The sequence below is a fragment of the Giraffa tippelskirchi genome, chromosome 4 (genome assembly GCF_054371585.1).
Source record: "Giraffa tippelskirchi isolate mGirTip1 chromosome 4, T2T-mGirTip1v1.2.pri, whole genome shotgun sequence".
NCBI classification, from domain to species: Eukaryota; Metazoa; Chordata; class Mammalia; order Artiodactyla; family Giraffidae; genus Giraffa; species Giraffa tippelskirchi.
This window is the reverse complement of record NC_137278.1, coordinates 143,022,499-143,042,821: the sequence shown is the minus strand read 5'-3', so window position 1 is coordinate 143,042,821 and position 20,323 is coordinate 143,022,499. Positions and strand designations below refer to the sequence as shown.

Below are 20,323 nucleotides of genomic sequence, written 5' to 3'. Positions count from 1 at the left end.
CTCCTCATAATCAGAGAACAGAAGTGTCTACATCAGCAAAATTATTAATTTCCTTATCATTGCCTTTAATCATTACATGTGTATGCTATACACAGATTTACATTGCCACATCTAGTAGTATTTAGCCAAAGTACTTAATGTTTGACACAAAAGAGAAGCTCAAGAAATATTTGTTGAATTAATAAAAGAAGCAAGAAAAAAAATGAATGAAGCATGAGAGATAGACAGAAAAATGTAAGTTGAGCTTATTTTAATGAAGATAATGAAGTTTTCCAAGTTGGTGTGTACCACACAATCCAGTTCCATTAGCTTATGAATCTTCCATTGGAATTTTGTTGGGGCATGTGGACTTCCCTTGAATGCAAAACAGCAAGATATTTAACAGAACTTTCAAAATCAATTCTGAAAGGAAGAACTCACCTTTTTTAGAGCAGAGGCTTTCATTGATTGGTTTTCCCTCCTCGTTGACATCTATTTTCATCCAGCTATGGAGGTACTTCCTGCCCTTCTTGACCACTACCCTGAAGCCTTGTTTCTTGAGAAAGAGAGAGGCATTTTCCACCTCAAGGAACCCTTCCTTCTCATAGCAAGTCCATCGAGGAGCCTGGGAGCAGGGGGCAAAGATGGCGGCTCGGCCAGGGCCGCCAGAGGAATTGGAGATGCTCATGCACAGAGAAGATTTAACATGAAGGAGCTTTCCATCCTCAGTCCACATCCACTGCTGGTTCTGGTTTGTCCTATTGCACAAGTCCATGACCACTCTCTCATTTTTGAAAAGACACTGTTGTTTCTGGACATGGACAATCTGAAACCCCTCTGGAAGATGAGAAGCTCATCAAGTGCTATGCAACAAACCATAAAGCCCACCAGAAAACAAAGCAACCCACCCACAAATCAGCCTGGTCAAAATACAAGGTTTACTTATCTTTTGCAATTGCTAACATTTTAAGCGAATAGTTCCAGATTCAACACATGTGATTTAAAAATCCCAAAACAGACAATGCGAAAATGTCACATTTAGCTTCTTTTCTTTTCCTTTCACATGGTTTAGTGAAGAAAATACACCCCCATTGAAATAATGAAAGGAAGCTTGGAAAAGAAACTAAACCAACCAAAGAATACGGTGAGATATTTTAGCCCCAATATTTAATATGCTAAAGTTATATAAAATCCAATTCCCATTTTAACCATTTCACTCCTTCCACCTCACCCCCATTCTCCACTCTAAAGAAACACTACATTTTCCAATTCTTAAGTTACCATTGCAATAAGTGTTTGTATACAAATGGATGAGTTTGAACACAATTTTTGAAAATTAGGTATGTTTATCCCAAAATAAAACAAAATTTTCCATTCTTCTAAGCACAGTCTCCTAGCTAACAGTAACCAATTAAAGTATTGATTATCACAAATTAGATTTTTATTATACTATAGAGAAGTATTTTTCTATTTTGTGACAGTATCTACAGTCTTCCCTCAAATGCTAATAGAAAGAAAACTGAATTGTTAAACATTAGATTAGAAAGTGAAATATTCAGGCTCAGAAACCATCTTCAAGGTGCTTTTACTTAATTTTCTCAGCTATTTCATGAAAATATTCAGACGTTCCAAATAACAACTTCCAAATAAAACCCACCACAGTTCCTCAACTCCCTTTAATTATATTTCTTATATTTTCTTTCTTTAACACAAAGGAAACCAAACTATAACTTGACAGAGAAAAAGCAGAAAGATGCCACAGACAGTTACATAATAATACGTTTTCCCCACCTTGGGGTTGCTTTAGTCTCTGCTGTTCAGATGCCATTTCAGGAGCTGCCTGAGGCATTTGGAGGACACCAGAGGAGACCATTTATTTCCTTCTGGGGAGAAATCTCAACAGTGTGGGCATCACAGACTCCTTTTATTCCCCCTCCTCATCGTCTCTGGCTAAACTGCCATGGAGACCTGGCTCCCTTTCCGCTTTGTTTCACATAATTTTCAAAGGACAGAGACTCCTCTGCTGGCTACTGACGAAATGCCTCAGGAAACTTGAGGCAGACCCACTCACCTGAGTTCACGAAGATGAAGCAGGTAAGAATCGCCATGTAAAATTCAGCCTCCATTTTCCACTTAACGACTGTTCATGCTTTGCTTGGGGGAAAAAAAAAATTCTCCCAGATAAGAGAAGCAAAGACTAGGAAGGAAATGTGCCTTCATGGTGGGGGGAAAAGTCAGTGACGAGCACTTCCTCCTATTGAATTGTTTGGGGGAAGTTTTACACCAGTTGTCCTTTTGTCTGTTTCCTTAGAAAGAAGGGATTATGATTACTTCTCTCTTTTTTTAATGTCAAAAAAATTCCAACCCCCAGGAGCAGAATAAAATGTGTAAGTTTTCTTCTACCATCCCTTTGCCACACGACTAAGCTCAAGAGGGAAGAAAAGAATTGTAATTTTAGGTAATTCAATGTTGCTACAGCATTACATCTCTTCAGGTGATGTGATTCTGCCAAACAAACACCAACCATGTAATTTATGAGGGCCTATGACAAGTGATATGAAGACATAAACATGTACTGTGTGTATAATGGTAGCTGGAAGTCTATCGAGGAAAACCACATAATGATGATGCTTCTAGATCATTATCACTCAAGTGATGACAATACTACATTTTGAAATCGTCATCTCTACTGGGGAGAGGCAGACTAAAATTACACCCGTCACACTGTTGACTTCAGGCTTTCCCCAAAAGATAATGGTCTCTCTCCAGATAAGAAAAAGAAGTACATGCCTTACTCAACATTTAGTATTAAGAGTAGTTTATTGGCAGTAGGAAACAAAGTCAACACAGCTGCATTAAAAATTCATATGTGAGCAGAACATCTAGTGTTTGCTGAGTGTAGATTTTTTTTTTTAACTTTGTCTCTTGAGGATTAAATCGTTTCAGAGATTTAAGGATATCCATGGCAGCATCCTTTTAAAGAACCACTGGAAATGGGACAGGTTACATCAATTTCAAAGGCATCTGTCTTTTACTAGGAGAGAGATTTCAGGTAGACATTATATTCAAAAATTCTTTCTTAGTAAAAGAGAGACAAGTATTTAAAATTCTTAATACATCATAGTTGCTACAAATTTGTTTTTCCCTTTGAAAGTAAAATGACTCACAATGTAGAAATACAGTGGATAGAATTCTGGAGCAGAAACCACCTCTATGCTCAATAGTGGAGAGTAAATACATATATACCCAATGACAAGCATTGTGCTCTGTAATTGTTTGATAGGAGGTACTGATAAGTACACATTTAATAGATAATATTTTCAAGACACATTTCCATATAAAATAGTTACTGCTTTTGATTTTTTTTTCAAAAACACAGACTTATTTGTTAAAAATCCATCATCAATCACTTGCAACTTTAGCGGCAAGATTCTGGTAACAGAAGGAATTAGCACTTAAAACAGGAACAGTTTAACAACTGACAGTCCATTCACAAGACAGATTTTGCAAACATTAAAGCATCTAAACACACAATAATAATTTCTTCAGCAGCTCTTCAAGGTATCATCTGATGACATATATTTCATACATATATTCTGTGTGGCAGATAGTCAATACAGACAAAACAAATTCCTCCTTAGCGGAGTGAGAAATCGACCATACCTCCATCAGTAGAGGACCCTCAAAATAATTTAGGGGATGCTTACAAGTGCATTCATATACACAAGAGGCTGGAGGACTTGAATATGTTGCCATCTTCCACAATCCATGCCCCTACTTGGCTTCATGGCTTCTCTTCCCTTCCACTGCAGGAAGCTCCTTCCAGAAGCCTTGAGTGGGTAATCAGCTAATCACCCCTAGAGATCAAAGGTCTGGTAAGTCTTCAGAGAATCACTGGACAGTTTCTGCTGAAAGTCTGCTCTCGTACAGGCACAGAGCGTGATGCACAAATTCATACTGCTCACTGGTTTGGACCATTCCACCCCTGCAAGGAAGAGATAATATAACTTATTGCTAACATCCCACCATCTCAAGTAATGCAGAGACCACACTGAAGTGAAGGTGCTGTGCCAAAGACAGAACAGTTGGCATGGTAATTCTTTTGTTGTCCCTCTTTCCTATGTCCAGATGACCTGATAGGTGATTTTAATATACTAATATATATGAAGGGATTAACACAGTGTCTGCTACACAGTAGGCATTTGATTAATTTAACCAACATCATTATTGGGGAGGCAGCACAGCCTTATGGTTAAGTACTTGGACTTTGGAACCAGACTGTCTGAGTTCAAATCCCTCCGATGCCTAGCCTTAGCAAGGGCAAATTGATCTTGGGCAAGTTCCTTAAAATGCTTTTGTCTCAGTTTCATCTGCTATTAAAGTAGGAGAATAACGGGATTATTCTCACAGGATTATTGCTAGAGTTAAGTAAATTCACTTCTATTTGGAGTGTTAGTATTACTTCTAGGGTGCCTTATCATTCTTCTTATGTTATATGGATTTATGCACTTGGATTTGATTGATGTAGGTTTACTAAACAAAACTCAACTGTAAAATGTTGCTCTTTCTAAAAGTTAAAAGAACTACCTTGCAATGGTTTACTTGAGTATGTTATGGGGGAACAACTTTTGGGTGTGGTGTGCTGGGTATTTAAACACAGTAGCAGGAGATCCTTCAATGAGTTGGAAAAAGAGAATTGCTTCTTGCTTTTCCCTCCTTAGTTAATGTCGCTATCATCACTAGTTATTCCGTGTACCATATGTTTTAGATTAGTGGAAGGTACCTAACTTCATGAGAAGTAATAATACTGCTCATTATACGTTTATACATAAAGGAGGTATATTGAATTTTTTTTGATAATGGTTCCTTTACCTAGCAAAGCTACTACAGTTGTATAAATGTTATTTTTCCTGCTCACTGAGTAACTGCATCCCTATTAGTAACTATGTGAAGTCTCATAAAGTCTTCATAACTCTATAACCAATACTACAACCAATTGTAAACTTATTAGTTCTTCCTAGTGGTTGTTGCTGCCATTCAAAATAATTGTTTTTAGGACTTTCAGCACTTCAACTTTAGAAATGAGATATATTGCCTCACTATAACGTGACTTCTATTTAATGGTAATAACTAAAATTGGGCTTATATCTAGGTTTACTTGCCCACTTCTATTAAATACAAGCATCAGTTCAGTTCAGTCGCTCAGTCGTGTCTGACTCTTTGCGACCCCATGACTGCAGCACGCCAGGCCTCTCTGTCCATCACCAACTCCCAGAGTCTACCCAAACCCATGTCCATCGAGTTGATGATGCCATTCAACCATCTCATCCTCTGTCATCCCCTTCTCCTCCTGCCCCCAATCCTACTCAGCATTAGGGTCTTTTCCAATGAGTCAACTCTTCACATGAGGTGGCCAAAGTATTGGAGTTTCAGCTTCAACATCAGTCCTTCCAATGAATACCCAGGATTGATCTCTTTTAGGATGGATTGATTGGATCTCCTTGCAGTCCAAGGGACTCTCAAGAGTCTTCTCCAACACCACAGTTCAAAAGCATCAATTCTGTGGCACTCAGCTTTCTTCACCGTCCAACTCTCACATCCATACATGACCACTGGAAAAACCATAGCCTTGACTAGACAGACTTTTGTTGGCAAAGTAATGTCTCTGCTTTTAAATATGCTATCTAGGTTGGCCATAACCTTCCTTCCAAGGAGTAAGCGTCTTTTAATTTCATGGCTGCAATCACCATCAGCAGTGATTTTGGAGCCCAAAAAAATAAAGTCTGACACTGCTTCCACTGTTTCCCCATCTATTTCCCATGAAGTGATGGGACCAGATGCCATGATCTTAGTTTTCTGAACGTTGAGCTTTAAGCCAACTTTTTCACTCTCCTCTTTCACTTTCATCAAGAGGCTCTTTAGTTCTTCTTCACTTTCTGTCATAAGGGTGGTGTCATCTACATATCTGAGGTTATTGATATCTCTCCTGGCAATCTTGATTCCAGCTTGTGTTTCTTCCAGCCCAGCGTTTCTCATGATGTGCTCTGCATATAAGTTAAATAAGCAGGGTGACAATATACAGCCTTGACGTACTTCTTTTCCTATTTGGAGCCAGTCTGTTGTTCCATGTCCAGTTCTAACTGCTGCTTCCTGACCTGCATACAGGTTTCTCAAGAGACAGGTCAGATGGTCTGGTATTCCCATCTCTTTCAGAATTTTCCACAGTTTATTGTGATCCACACAGTCAAAGGCTTTGGCATAGTCAATAAAGCAGAAATAGATGTTTTCCTGGAACTCTCTTGCTTTTTCGATGATCCAGCGGATATTGGCAATTTGATCTCTGGTTCCTCTGCCTTTTCTAAAACCAGCTTGAACATCTGGAAGTTCACGGTTCACGTATTGCTGAAGCCTGGCTTGGAGAATTTTGAGCATTACTTTACTAGCATGTGAGATGAGTGCAATTGTGTGGCAGTTTGAGCGTTCTTTGGCATTGCCTTTCTTTGGGATTGGAACGAAAACTGACCTTTTCCAGTCTTGTGGCCATTGCTGAGTTTTCCAAATTTGCTGGCATATTGAGTGCAGCACTTTTCACAGCATCACCTCTGAGGATTTGAAATAGCTCAACTGGAATTCCATCACCTCCACTAGCTTTGTTCGTAGTGATGCTTTCTAAGGCCCACTTGACTTCACATTCCAGGATGTCTGGCCCTAGGTGAGTGATCACACCATCGTGATTATCTGGGTCGTGAAGATCTTTTTTGTACAGTTCTTCTGTGTATTCTTGCCACCTCTTCTCGACATCTTCTGCTTCTGTTAGGTCCATACCATTTCTGTCCTTTATCGAGCCTATCTTTGCATGAAATGTTCCTTTGGTATCTCTAATTTTCTTGAAGAGATTTCTAGTCTTTCCCAATCTGTTGTTTTCCTCTATTTCTTTGCACTGATCACTGAGGAAGGCTTTCTTATCTCTCCTTGCTATTCTTTGGAACTCTGCATTCAGATGGGAATATCTTTCCTTTTCTCCTTTGCTTTTCACTTCTCTTCTCTTCCCAGCTATCTGTAAGGCCTCCTCAGACAGCCATTTTGCTTTTTTGCATTTCTTTTCCATGGGGATGGTCTTGATCCCTGTCTGCTCTACAACGTCACGAACCTCTGTCCGTAGTTCATCAGGCACTCTGTCTATCAGATCTAGCCCCTTAAATCTATTTGTCACTTCTACTGTATACTCATAAGGGATTTGATCTAGGTCATACCTGAATGGTCTAGTGGTTTTCCCTACTTTCTTCAATTTAAGTCTGAATTTGGTAATAAGCAGTTCATGATCTGAGCCACAGTCTGCTCCCGGTCTTGTTTTTGCTGACTGTATAGAGCTTCTCCATCTTTGGCTGCAAAGAATATAATCAATCTGATTTCGGTGTTGACCATCTGGTGATGTCCACGTGTAGAGTCTTCTCTTGTGTTGTTGGAATAGGGTGTTTGTTATTACCAGTGCGTTCTCTTGGCAAAACTCTATTAGCCTTTGCCCTTATATATAAATATAAGCTTACAAGGTATCAAAGCAGTAAGATTTCATCCTCTTAAACAGTGGTGTTAAGTTGGAAACACTTCATCCTTCAGAACTACACTAAACAGGTCAATGGGATGCCCAAATGATGTACTTGGTAATAGAGAGGCAAATACATGATTTTTTTGGTGACTGCAACTTATTGGCAGAAATATATCATCGTTCCTTTTTTATAGAACTGCACATTTTGTTGTACTAAAGGCAGCTCTCTGGTCAAAGTGTTCCTTGATCCTAAGTCGACAACAGGAGTGGCCAGCTGAGGTGATGACTTTTCTCAGCTGGATGATGACATCTGGGCACACCTAAAAACAGCAGGTGTCCGGAAGATGCTGGCTTTGACTGTGAGGCTTGGGAGAGCCAGCCACAGGAAATATTGAGGCCGCTCTAGGGAGCTGAGAGGTACCTCCCTTCCTTTGGCATCTGCACAGCTCACTAGGCTCCCTCCTTAAGCTGCAGGCAGTCTGTGGAGCCTTACAAGTGCTCAGTCTCCTGGACTCTTGTCTGTGAATTTCCTCTCACCATTTGCTTCACTTTGAGACCAGATTTTCCCCTTCTTATATGTCCTGGTGAACATTGGTATTTACATGTCCAACTGTTGAATGAATGAAGGTGCAGTCCAGGTTCAATCACCATCTTACCCCAGAAAGGTCAGCAGTGTAGTTTTAATGCTTGGAGTATACCTACTACGACATTCTGTTAACTAAGTCACATGTTGTTTCTGCCAGTGAAGGTGGACAAGATGCAGAAACAAACTCACTAGTTGCAGGCTAGCAAAACTCTTGTGGATATCAAGGCTTAAGGGAGGTGTATGAAAAGTGAGGTTACTTCTCACTTGTTTTGAAAAATAAAAGGGAAAGATTCGGCATCTGAGGGATCCTCAGAGGTCACGCATTCCAACTGCCAACAAAACGTTGCCTTTCTAGGAGGGAGAGTTCTACACGGTAGACGGTCAGCTAGTTTCTGCCGGGGGGTAGTTAGCCTTTGCCAAGGTTGGCAGGAAAACTTTTGAAGACGTCAGAATGAATCTGCTCCTCTTTAACTTTCACCCTCCCCATTGGTCAAACTGAAATAACCCTAAAAGCCTTAAGGTTCCTCTTAAGAGTCACACAATAGCTGTCTAAGTGTTGGAAAACAACCATCAAAGTCCCATAATCTTTTCTTCTCTAGACTAAACATCCTGTGGTCACTCAATATTTCTATGCAGCCTGGTTTCCCTGTCACTCCCCAGTCTAGCCTCCTCTTTCTATAGGCTGTTTTATCAAGTATGACCTTCTTAGAGTGTTGTGTCTACTCCTGAGGAGATCATGTCAGTGGGAATATTTCCCTCTCTAGCTGCATGTTATAAGCCAAAGAGTCTGCTTTTGCAGGTGCAGTGGGTGGAAAGATCCTGCAGTGCCTACCGAATGCCTGGTGCTCGGCAAGTATTTTAGGATATTGAGTGAAGGTTTGGGTTAAAGAAAGAGTCCACAGGATTGTTTTTGAATGTGAAAATCACAGCTCTCTTCCATTCTGTGCTTATTTTTTTCAAACTAAGTGCAGAACTTTCTGTTTATTCCTATTCAACTTGTTGGTTTCAGCACAAAGTTCTTATTTACTGACATCACTATTTCTATCATTCAGTATATTAGCCTTTATTTTTCACCCCCAGATTGGTGTCTCCCAGATAGTTAACAAGCATGCCTGTGTCCTTTTATCTGTCATTTATAAAGGAGTAGAAGAAGACAGGGCTAAGACAGGGTCTTGACTACAAGTAATTTGATATCATGTGATATACTGTCTAATTCCATTTCAAAATTATTTCTAACTAGGTTTAAGTCCTTTAAGAACAGGCATGATGTTACAGTTTATGTGTATTTGCAAAAGTGGAAAACATTTACCAGTCTGAAGTAAATAATTGTTAAGGAGGTTACTGAGGCCAGGCTGTCTCATGTAGTATGAAAACATACAAGCTCTAGGCTACAAGAAGGGAAAGGGCATCACAGAATGCATTAACTGGAAGTTGACTCAAAATTAGGAACTCATTACAATCATCTTTTAAAATATTATTTCCAATTACATATATTGGTATGTAGAACACTGCTGATCTTTGTAAGAACTTAAATTCTAATAATTTAGCCTGCAGATTTTATTTATCCTGTTATGGGACAAATACAGTCTCTTATAGGGGGACCATAGTGAAAAATACTCAAGAAGCTAATGTAGTACCTAAAACAAAATATATTTATGGACTAAATGAACATAGCAAGATTAATCATGAACCCTCAAGAGAGCCCCGTACTAATTCAGCCTCCAGGAGAACTCTGACTCGGATTGCAGGTACCTTTCGGGTCAGACAGGGCTCCAAGGACTTGCTGAGGTCTGGATCTATATTACTGATGTAAAGTTTCTGAGCAAGCTGGTCTTTAAAGGTAAGAATCAGGAATTCTCTTTTTATTACTTTAAAAGGCATCAGTCAGTTCAGTCGCTCAGTCATGTCTGATTCTGTGACCCCATGGACTGCAGCACACCAGGCTTCCCTGTCTACCACCAACTCCTGGAGCCTACTCAAACTCATGTCCATCGTGTTGGTGATGCCATCCAACCATCCCATCCTCTGTTGTGCCCTTCTCCTCCCGCCTGCAATCTTTCCCAGCATCAGGGTCTTTTCCAGTGAGTCGGTTCTTTGCATCAGGTGGCCAAAGTATTGGAGTTTCAGCTTCAGCATCAGTCCTTCCAATGAATATTCAGGACTGAGTTCCTTTAGGATGGACTGGTTGAATCTCCTTGCAGTCCAAGGGACTCTCAAGAGTCTTCTCCAACACCACATAAAAGGCATAAGCCAACTCAATTATCAAGGCACTAAATAATCCTTTATCTCCAACAGATCATAGTTAAAAACTTAACCAAGCTTAAGATTTTAAGAGTTAAGATGATGCTTCAGTAGAGAAAGGCTGTCATCAGTCAGGCAGCATGCCAAAATCAGCACCATTACCCAACATACTGTATTTAAAGCACTATCTCTCCTTGGAGAATCCTGTTTAGATACAAATCTTTTCCTGGGGGTATAATACATTAAGGTACAATACTTGTTGCCAAATGGGAATTAGATTATCAAAAATGAGTAAGTCCATATAAAAGCAGGGCAAGGCAACCCAGTTAACCATGAGAGTCATTGTGAGTTTGAAAAAACTTGAGCTGTCAAAGGATCAGGTTCATTACCAGTAGGGACCAAAGAGTGTTAAGAGGTAAAAAGACATCATACACTGCTGTCAAGACAAATTGTGTCTCCACCACTTATTAGCTGCTTTACCCTTATTATATAATCTTTGCCATGCTGTTTTTCTCTTCTGCAAAATGATGATGTATTCATCTAACCATACCTGCTTTACAGCACTGTCGTGAGCTATAAATGAATACTCCATTTAAAAATATTTATTACTACACAGCTAAACACTTGCAATACCATAGTGTTAGCTATTCTTTGGTGCTATCTGGTCAAACAGGGCTGGATGGCAGGCTCTGGAATGAGTCCTCAGAGGACCTTACAGAACTAAGAGCACATCTGGCAGAAGACTGCTCTGCCATACTGCTCAGGCTGGGCAAGCCTAGATGTGCTTATTTGCTCAGTCATGTCCAATTCTTTGTGATCCTTTGGACTGTAGCCCACCCAGTCCGTCCATGGGATTTTTCCAGCAAGAGTACTGGAGTGGGTAAGCCTAGATGGAAAAATTCAGATATGTTTTTAAATATGAACCTACTAGTGAAGAGTCACCTACAGTGGAGGTAGATGACCTAGTGAAAAGAAGGAAGCTTGGAGTCAGACAGATTCAAGTTTGAATCCTTGCTTTTGAACCTACCAGCTACAGGCTTTTGAACAAATCACTTATTCTATCCCAGCTGAATTATCCTGACCTGTAAAGTGACGTTAATGACAAACCTCATCAAGATTGTGAGGATCAAATGAGTCAGAGCCTGTCAACGTCTAGCCAAAGGCTATTCACAGAATTCCCAGGAACCCAGGGTTCTACCACAGTGTCTGTGTGGGGAAGGAGGGTGTCCTTAGACTGGTTCCTAATCCCAGTTTTGACCAAGGCATTTCTCTTTACTCTTTCTTCTTTTCTTTTTAACATTATTGTTACGGTTTTCCATATCAGTGTTTTCTGGAAGATTTTGTCTTCCCAATGTTTTGTCCCCCCCCCCACAAAAGTTTAAAAACCACCGGCCTGGCAAAGAGTGTTTACCTAATAGGCTTCAAAATTTGCCAGGTTTAAATGAGATAATCCATAGAATGCTTAGCACAGTTGTGAAATGAAAATATCTCCTGCCATATCAATAAACAAGAAAGATCAGAGCCAACAGCAATTTCTGGCCTCCAAATGTGAATCAAAGTGAAAGTGTTAGTCGACCTCATGGACTGTAGTCCACCAGGCTCCTCTGTCCATGGAATTTTCCAGGCCAGAATACCGGAGTAGCTTGCATTCCCTTCTCCAGAGATCTTCCCAAACCAGGGATTGAACCAGATTCTTTACCTTTTGAGCCACCAAGGAAGCCAAATGTGAATGAGGGCTCCTAAAACTGTGACCTAGCAAATCCCCCCCACCTCGCTCCCTGCCCCACTGAGGAGCTGGGGGGAATGCAAGAAGCAGCTATCTACCACTCCTTAAGATGAACAAGGAAACAGGGTTTGGCCCCAGATAGCTGAGGTGCATAAGAAAGGAATGAATTCAGTGAGCCCAGAGGCTTGCAGGTAGGTGTAAGAGATGTGGGTTCTATCCCTGGGTCAGGAAGATCCACTGGAGGGCATGGCAACCCACTCCAGTATTCTTACCTGGAGAATCCCATGGACAGAGGAGCCTGGTGGGTTACGGTCCCCAGGGTCACAAAGAGTCAGACATGACTGAAGTAACTTAGCAGCAGAGGCTTGCATCTTCTCATACATAGATTGCTAAATTCCTTAACTTGATATCTGATCTTTGATGTTTGGACCACTTGCTCCCTTTGTTGTAAACTTGTATATAGCCTGACTCCCCCTTCCACCACCTTGGAACAGTTTTCTCAGAGCTACTGAGATGCTGTCTCTGGGGCGCTGGGAGTCCTAAACATTCCCACCAAATAAAATAACTCTCTACTTTCAGGTTGTGACTATATTTTTTAGTGGACACAGTGGCTGTCACCTAGCGAGTATTAGATAAATGTCACATATTCTATTTCTTATTCTTTTGGTAAATGCTTGGTTAACACAAACCCTAAGGGTGATCATGTGCCTGGTTTGCTTGGGACAGACCCGCTTTACTCCTGCTGTCCTTGTCTAATTATTAATAAAGCCTCCTTTTCACCCTCAGAAGTGCATTGGTTTAGACAAACTATCTTTTCACCCTAATTATGCCCCATTTCACGCTTTGGAAGAAAGTCACTTCTTCTATTGCAAAAATGGTGTTGGGTGCAAGGCTCTAATTTCTTTGTGGCCACAGAATATGAACATTGTGCTTGGCCAGGCCAGAAAGAAATCAGGCCAACTGTCCTTTCAGAAATGTCAGATAGCTCAAGTCACATCAGCCCCGCCAAACACAAAAATCCATGTCATCTTGGTCTGCATGCACAAAAGCACGTAGCCATGTCAGCAGAGAGTAATCTCAGGTTAGAAAGGAAAAAACTATATTTTTTTTCCCCTTTGCTCCTGGGAGGGTGTGTTGAAAAAAAAAAAACCCTGCCAGATGCCCAGGAGAGAGGTTTGGTTTTTAACATGTTAAAATTGTGACCTTTTGTGACTATTAACTCACACATACAAAGAGCAACAAGCCTTTCCTGCTGCACCGCCCAGCGCGTATCCGGTCTAATCAGTAGACAGAAGAAATTCTGCAGCGGTGACTCATTCCTGGGCTAACAATGGAACTGACGCTCCTTGGCTTTTTATTATTTTCAAATCTGGAATTCTTTTGGTAAAGTTTGGTACAGTAAATTTAGAACAAAAGGTGTGGATGATAATGTGCCTCCTGGGTAAAGCTCCGACAGCTTGGGCATGAGTCAAACACAGCTAACGTTTGGAGCTGAACTTGGGGTATCTTGGACAGATGTTTTCTCCATGTCTAAACATCATGTCATTTCAAGGACTGAGAATGTAAACTTAATGTTTTGATTGATTCTCACCAGGTATTTTGAATGTGGACATTTTCTCTACAGAGTATTTGTAGGGCATAAAAGCCAACACAAGTCAAATGATAATTTAATGCCCTAGCAGATCTTGAGTTCCCCATATTTTTTTTTTCCTTAAAGCTGGTCAATTTTCTTCTGAACATCCAGGTTAACACTCAATTGAATCCTAGCTGAGAAGAATGAAAAGGTTGTCCTGATAACCACTTGGAAGATTCGGTTAGCATAATCTGTTTTACAAGAGAACATCTTGTTACGGCCTAGGAACTATGATGTCAAGGAAATCCAAACCAATTTCTAAGCTTTATCATCAAGTATTCTTAAAATAAGTAAACTAAAGTGTTGAATTCCCGATCTTCCAATGAGATTGTTGAAATTCACTAATTAAGGGGATCTCTGTGATGAGTCAGGACTGCAAAAGGATATGGCTCAATGCAAGACAAAAGTTAATAAAAAATATACCAAGAGGTGGAAATTTTAGCTTTGGAATTATTTTAACCAAGTTTTGGAAACAGAGAATTTTCTGGGGACACATGTTAGCTAAGAAAACTGATGGCATATGTATTCCTCCTCTTAGGTTGTTATAGTTTAAAAAAACCCATCAAACTAAAGTGATTAATCAAAACATTTAAACAATGATATGACGCACACTGGAAGCATTTTTCTATCCTGTCTGGGAAGCCACAAGTAAGGACTTTGGATGTCATTCCAATTTAAGGTCCCCAAGGTAAGGATGTACAAAGACAACTGCAGATTTCACTATTGACTCTCAAAAGGGAGGATTAGACAGATTGTTTCCTGTTTCCGGGGAAGGAAAAAAGGGGGGGAGGGGGGAGAAGAAAAAAAAAAGGCTTTGGGATCACAAATTATTTTATGTGTTTCACTTCCCAAACTCTGTTTTCAAGTTCTTCCAGAGTTCAGAGGTGCCAAGTGGGATGAAAAGAAATATAATGAGGAAAAAATTGCCTGACGTCAGCCTGCAATGGAGCACATTCCTTCCCTCCCTGCCTAGATGTCTTTTGATGGTCACATATGGCTCCTTAATCATTCTCCATATGCATATGAGGCAGTCTCTGAGTATCCTGGGCCATTTTATTACTATATATTATTATTTCTTTTAAAGGACAAGTATCTTTCATACTCAATGTGTAAACGACCTTCATCACTATCTCACACCAGAAAAACATCGTATGAAGTGAAAGCCGCTCAGTCGTATCTGACTCTTTGTGACCCCATGGACTATATAGTCCATGGAATTCTCCAGTCCAGAATACTGGAGTGGGCAGCTCCTCCCTTCTCCACAGGATCTTCCCGCCCCAGGAATAGAACCCAGGTCTCCTGCATTGCAGGCAAATTCTTTACCAGCTGAGCCACAAGGGAAGTCCAAGAATACTGGAGTGGGTAGCCTATCTCTTTGCCAGGGAATCTTCCCAACCCAGGAACTGAACTGGGGTCTCTTGCATTGCAGGAGGATTCTTTACCAGCTGAGCTACCAGGGAAGCCTAAATGAATCTCTTATAGCAGGCTCTAAATATGGTGAAATCTGGTTGGTTTAGCTTTAATACCAACTGGAATTCTTAATTAGGTGGTAGTATCATCACAACAATTTAGGGATATTTAAATAAGATAATAAGGGCTTTCTAAGTAATAAAACAGGATCATTTACAAGCACTATGGGATGCAAAGTATAACCATCAGGTTGAGGTCCAGGAAATATTCTACTCTTAAAAAGAGATCTTCGGACCAGAAACAGGTTGGAGACCTCTGATAAGTACCACTTCTCCTACATATGGAGACTCAGAGGCCTAGAGTGACAAGTGGTCACACAGGAATTTAGGGGCAGAGCTAGGACAAGCTTCAGGGTCCTTGACATCTGCTCCAGCGATCCCTGCCACCGCTTTCTCTAGTTGTTGCCTGCTTCCCAGTCTCACTGGTGTGTATGTGTATGTGTGTGTGTGCGCGCGCACACACATGCTCAGTCCCTCAGTTGTGCCTGACTCTTTGCAACCCTGCGGACTGTAGCCCATTAGCCTCTCCTGTCCTTGGAATTTCCCAGGCAAGATTACTAGAGCGGGTTGCCACTTCCTACTGCGGGGGATCTTCCCAAATCAGGGATGGAACCCCTGTCTCTTGTTTCTTCCTGCACTGGCAGGCAGATTCTTTACCACTGTGCTACCTGAGAAGCCCTGAGATGCACCAGCCAGTGCTCTGTCCCAATTGCCTGTTACTGACTTCATCTTTTAATTAAAAATGAACACAGTGGCAATGAAGGAATGATCCATGAATGCACTTTTTTTTTTTCATGAATGCACTTCTAAATAAAACACCTGTGGGTGCCCAGCACTGAATTTGAACTCTCATTTGGAAAAACAGAAATCCTATTTTAGTTCAAAATATGCTCAAAAGTATTATTAATAGGAGAATCACAGACTCATGAAACTTCAGGGAGAACTATAGCATCTATTAATAGATGTTGCCCAAAAGCCAATAAAAATAATGTCTTGCCAGAGAATGAGGAATCCACCAAATGGCTTCGTCATTGTTGTTACAATGGAAGCATCCATTCAGCATAACACACTCATCTCTAAATCAGACCATTTGAATTTGTTGCTAAAATGCAGACTTGTGATCTGAGTACAAATTGCCTGTTTATGTTATGTTGAATAACAATGATCCAGCATTGTCATTTGCTTTTTGTTTTCTCTTGATTAGGTTTTTGATTCTACTCGATGCTCAGATTCTTGATTTATCAGTCATGTAATCCATTTCCAGTATCCAAATCACTTTTTTTCTTTGCTGTTAGCCAGGCCTTGGACTTCTCAGAGGAGGCAGGTAAAAGTGGTGGGGGATAATCTGTAAAGAAGATGTAGTGTCCAACTTTGGATCACTAGTGGATAGAGGCTGTTGTTTAAAAAGGTATGAGAGGATAGGAAAAATCTGGTGGAGCTTGAACTCTAAAGAGTTCAAAATATTAGCCTTATGATATATTGACTCCATCTTTCATAGCCCTTATTATACTAAGCTAGACGCTCCAATTAGTCAGTCCTGCCCTTTCCTTTCACCTTTTTAATGGTCTCCTCCCAGGCTCACGATCCTCTGCCATCTCTAGTTTTCTCTTTGGCACCAAGCTTTGGAAAGAACAGCTTATATTTATTATTTTATAACTTCTTTCCCTTTCATTTAGATAGTCTCGGAGGAAAGTGTTATGTGGTCAAATAAATGTGAAAGAGTGCTTCAAGTAAGTGAAGCGGATTACCATGCTGGGCGATGCTTCGTATCCTTTAACACTTTAATACTTTTTGTGACTATCCAGGTGGAGACAAGTTCTAAGAAACATAGCATACAGATTTTTTTCTCAAAATTGAGAAACTTTTTAATTTTTTTTTTTTTTTTTGCCTGAGTATAGGCTAATCCGTACTGTAGCTAATCTGACATGTAGCAGGTTCTCAGAGTTTAACTAATCATTAAAATGTGTCCTGAGGGACTTCCCTGGTAGTCCAGTGGTTAAGAATCTGCTTGCCAATACAGGGGACATGGTTCGATCTCTGGTCCAGAAAGATTCCACATGCCTCGGGGCAATGAAGCCTGTGTACCACAATTACTGAGCCTGCATGCCGCAGCTACTCAAGTCTGCACACCTAATGCCTGTGCTCTGCACGAAGAGAAGTCACCACAATGAGAAGCCCAAGCACCACAACTAGAGAGAGTCCTGGAGCAGCAATGAAGACCAAGTACAGCCAAAAATAAAATAAATAAATAAATAAGCTTTAAAAACCTTTACCTAAAAGGTTTGAAACATATGAGAAACAGTCTGGAAAAGTCTGTTAAGAAATCCATTTTGCTCTACTCAAAGTGGGGGCTTCCCAGGTGGTGCTAGTGGTAAAGAATCCATCTGCCAATGCAGGAGATGTAAGAGATACAGATTTGACCCCTGGGTGGGGAAGATCTCCTGGAGAAGGAAATGGCAACCCACTCCAGTATTTTTGCTGGGAGAATCCCATGGACAGGCAAGTGGAGCCTGGTGGGCTACAGTTCACAGGGTCACAAAGAGTTGGACACAACCGAGGTGACTCAGCATGCACGCATGCTCCCCAGGCACCTGATGCATGTTCAGTAGTAATGTTCAGTAAACCTTTGTCAAATACGTGAACGCATGTGTGATTCAGGGGGACTGCTCGGAGGAGAGATCTTGGGTGACTGTTCCACAGCACACAGGATTCACACACACTTACAAACACCCACCCTGAAGTATCCCTTGACAGGGACAACTCCATCAGTTTGACTTGCTCAGTCACACCAGCCTCTCTCCCTGTGCTGAAGAAGACCCTGTATTGGTTTCATGCTCTGTTGTCACCATCTTGAAAGAGTTAATTATTTTTTAAAATGGGGCTCCACATTTTCATTTTTACTGGTCCCTGCAAATCAGGTAGCTGATCTTGCCAGAGGTATCTTCTGCCTCTCACCTTCGCTGTGCACAAAGCTGTCTGGCAGTCTCCTCAATGTCAGAACCTCTTCTGGAGCCCTCTCTTCAATTCTCCTTCATCAAAACCTCAGTTCTGAATGCCTTGCTGATGTGTGGACTTACACTCTCTAGCTAACATACCCTCAGCCGGAAAAGGCTAGGTCACCCTGTTTAATGTGTTAATAGCCAGGAAGATGTAGGCGTTCCCCTGGTGGCTCAGACAGTAAAGAATCTGCCTGCAATGCAGGAGACACAGGTTCAATCCTTGGATTGGGAATATCCCTTGGAGAAGGGAATGGATACTCACTTCAGTATTCTTGTCTGGAGAATCCCATGGACAGAGGAGGCTGGCGGGCTATAGTCCATGGGGTCTCAGAGAGTTGAACATGACTGAGTGACTAAGACATACACACTTCTCACCTCTCAACTCTAGGCTCAAAAAACTTTAAAAGAATAGGTCTTTAAACAAGAAGATTAGCTCTCTAATAGTAGTGTTTTAGACACTTGCCACCAGAGAAGGCGATGGCACCCCACTCCAGTACTCTTGCCTGGAAAATCCCATGGACAGAGGAGCCTGGTAGGCCGCAGTCCATGGGGTCTCGAAGAGTCGAACATGACTGAGTGACTTCACTTTCACTTTTCACTTTCATGCATTGGAGAAGGAAATGGCAACCCACTCCAGTGTTCTTGCCTGGAGAATCCCAGGGATGGGGGAGCCTGATGGGCTGCCGTCTATGGGGTCGCACAGAGTCGGACACAACTGAAGCAACTTAGCAGCAGCAGCAGACACTCACCACACAGAGATATTTTAGGCACCCTTTATAGATAGATATTTTGAAATGAGGCAACAGCATCTCTATGTTCCTCAAATTATATTCTTAAGACAATTGTTGACAATATCACTCTATTCATGAAACAGCTGTCCTTCAGGTTAACCATTGTTTTAAAAATTGTGGTGTCACTGCATTTTTCATTGACAAAGAATTTTCAAAGAGCTATGTTTTTGTCTAGCAATTTTGCAATAAACATATTCCAAAAACTTATTTATTTTTAATCAAGAGTCATACCTTGAGTTAGAAATCAGAAGTCCCAGATGCCAAAGAGGTCTACTTTTCCAGTTTTCTTAGCTAAATGTTATCAGACAAGATATTTGATATCTTGAATTGTTTGTTTACTTACTTTTAAAAAATGAGGCTAAAGAATATCTCTTTTCTGACTCTTGGGTTCATTTTTGGAGTTAAATGAGATGTGCTTTGAAGACCATGGTGGAATGGCCATGCTTAAATAAATCTCTGTAATTAATAGCACATTTGGGAATGTCTGAAGACTCATCCAAAACTGAAGGTAAGGATGACCACAGAGACCAGGATTGCAGACAGGTTTGAAGAACTGATGAAGAACAATAAGCTGCAAGAGCAGGAGGGCAGACATTCAGATTTTCTAAAGCCAGTTTTCCATTTACCGGCATAAGTTAAAACATGGTCAACAGCAGCAGTCACCTACAAATTGGGAATTTTGAAAATGAAATATGACAATAAATGGATGAAATAATGAAGCAAGACACAAGAAGTACTGGAAGAAGTTGGATGGGGTCAAAGAAGGGAGTGAGGTTTTCCGTTTTGCTTTTTATAATAACTAAGGAAGTGCAAATTGTACTCATTTCACATGCTAGCAAAGTAATGCTAAAATTTTTCACATGCTAGCAAAGTAATGCTCAAAATTCTCCAAGCTAGGCTTCAACAGTATGTGAATCCGAGAACTTCCAGATGTTCAAGCTGGATTTAGAAAAGGCAGAGAACCAGAGATCAAATTGCCAACATTCAATGAATCATAGAAAAAGTAAGAGAATTCCAGAAAAACATCTACTTCTGCTTCATTGACTTCACTAAAGCCTTTGATTGTGTGGATCACAACGAACTGTAAAAAATTCTTCAGGAGATGGGAATATCTGACTACCTTACTTGCCTCCTGAGAAACCTGTATGCAGGTCAAGAAGCAACAGTTAGAACTGGACATGGAACAACAGACTGGTTCCAAATTGGAAAAGGAGTATGTCAAGCTTATATATTGTCACCCTGCTTATTTAACTTATATGCAGAGTACATCATGTGAAATGCTGGGCTGGATGAAGCACAAGCTGGAATCAAGATTGCTGGGAGAAATATCAATAACCTTAGATATGCAGATGA

General features: G+C 40.7%; 2 protein-coding genes across 5 annotated transcripts in view; both read right to left on the bottom strand.

Annotated features, from left to right (window-relative positions):
* PTPRB (protein tyrosine phosphatase receptor type B) overlaps positions 1 to 2,285 on the bottom strand; it is a 120,441-nt gene extending 118,156 nt beyond the window's left edge. The window contains exons 1-2 of the mRNA XM_081589647.1: positions 2,051 to 2,285; positions 421 to 816 (exon numbers count right to left, since the gene is read on the bottom strand). Of these exons, the coding sequence (XP_081445773.1) occupies positions 421 to 816; positions 2,051 to 2,105 (451 nt within the window). The 5' untranslated portion in view covers positions 2,106 to 2,285. The remainder of the gene's footprint in view (positions 1 to 420; positions 817 to 2,050) is intronic.
* Positions 2,286 to 2,780: 495 nt separating this feature from the next.
* The window catches only part of PTPRR (protein tyrosine phosphatase receptor type R), a 268,297-nt gene continuing 250,754 nt past the window's right edge, over positions 2,781 to 20,323 (bottom strand). For all 4 annotated transcript variants that reach the window (XM_081589650.1, XM_081589651.1, XM_081589653.1 and 1 more), the window contains one exon: positions 2,781 to 3,964. In XM_081589650.1, the coding sequence (XP_081445776.1) occupies positions 3,871 to 3,964 (94 nt within the window). In that variant the 3' untranslated portion in view covers positions 2,781 to 3,870. The remainder of the gene's footprint in view (positions 3,965 to 20,323) is intronic.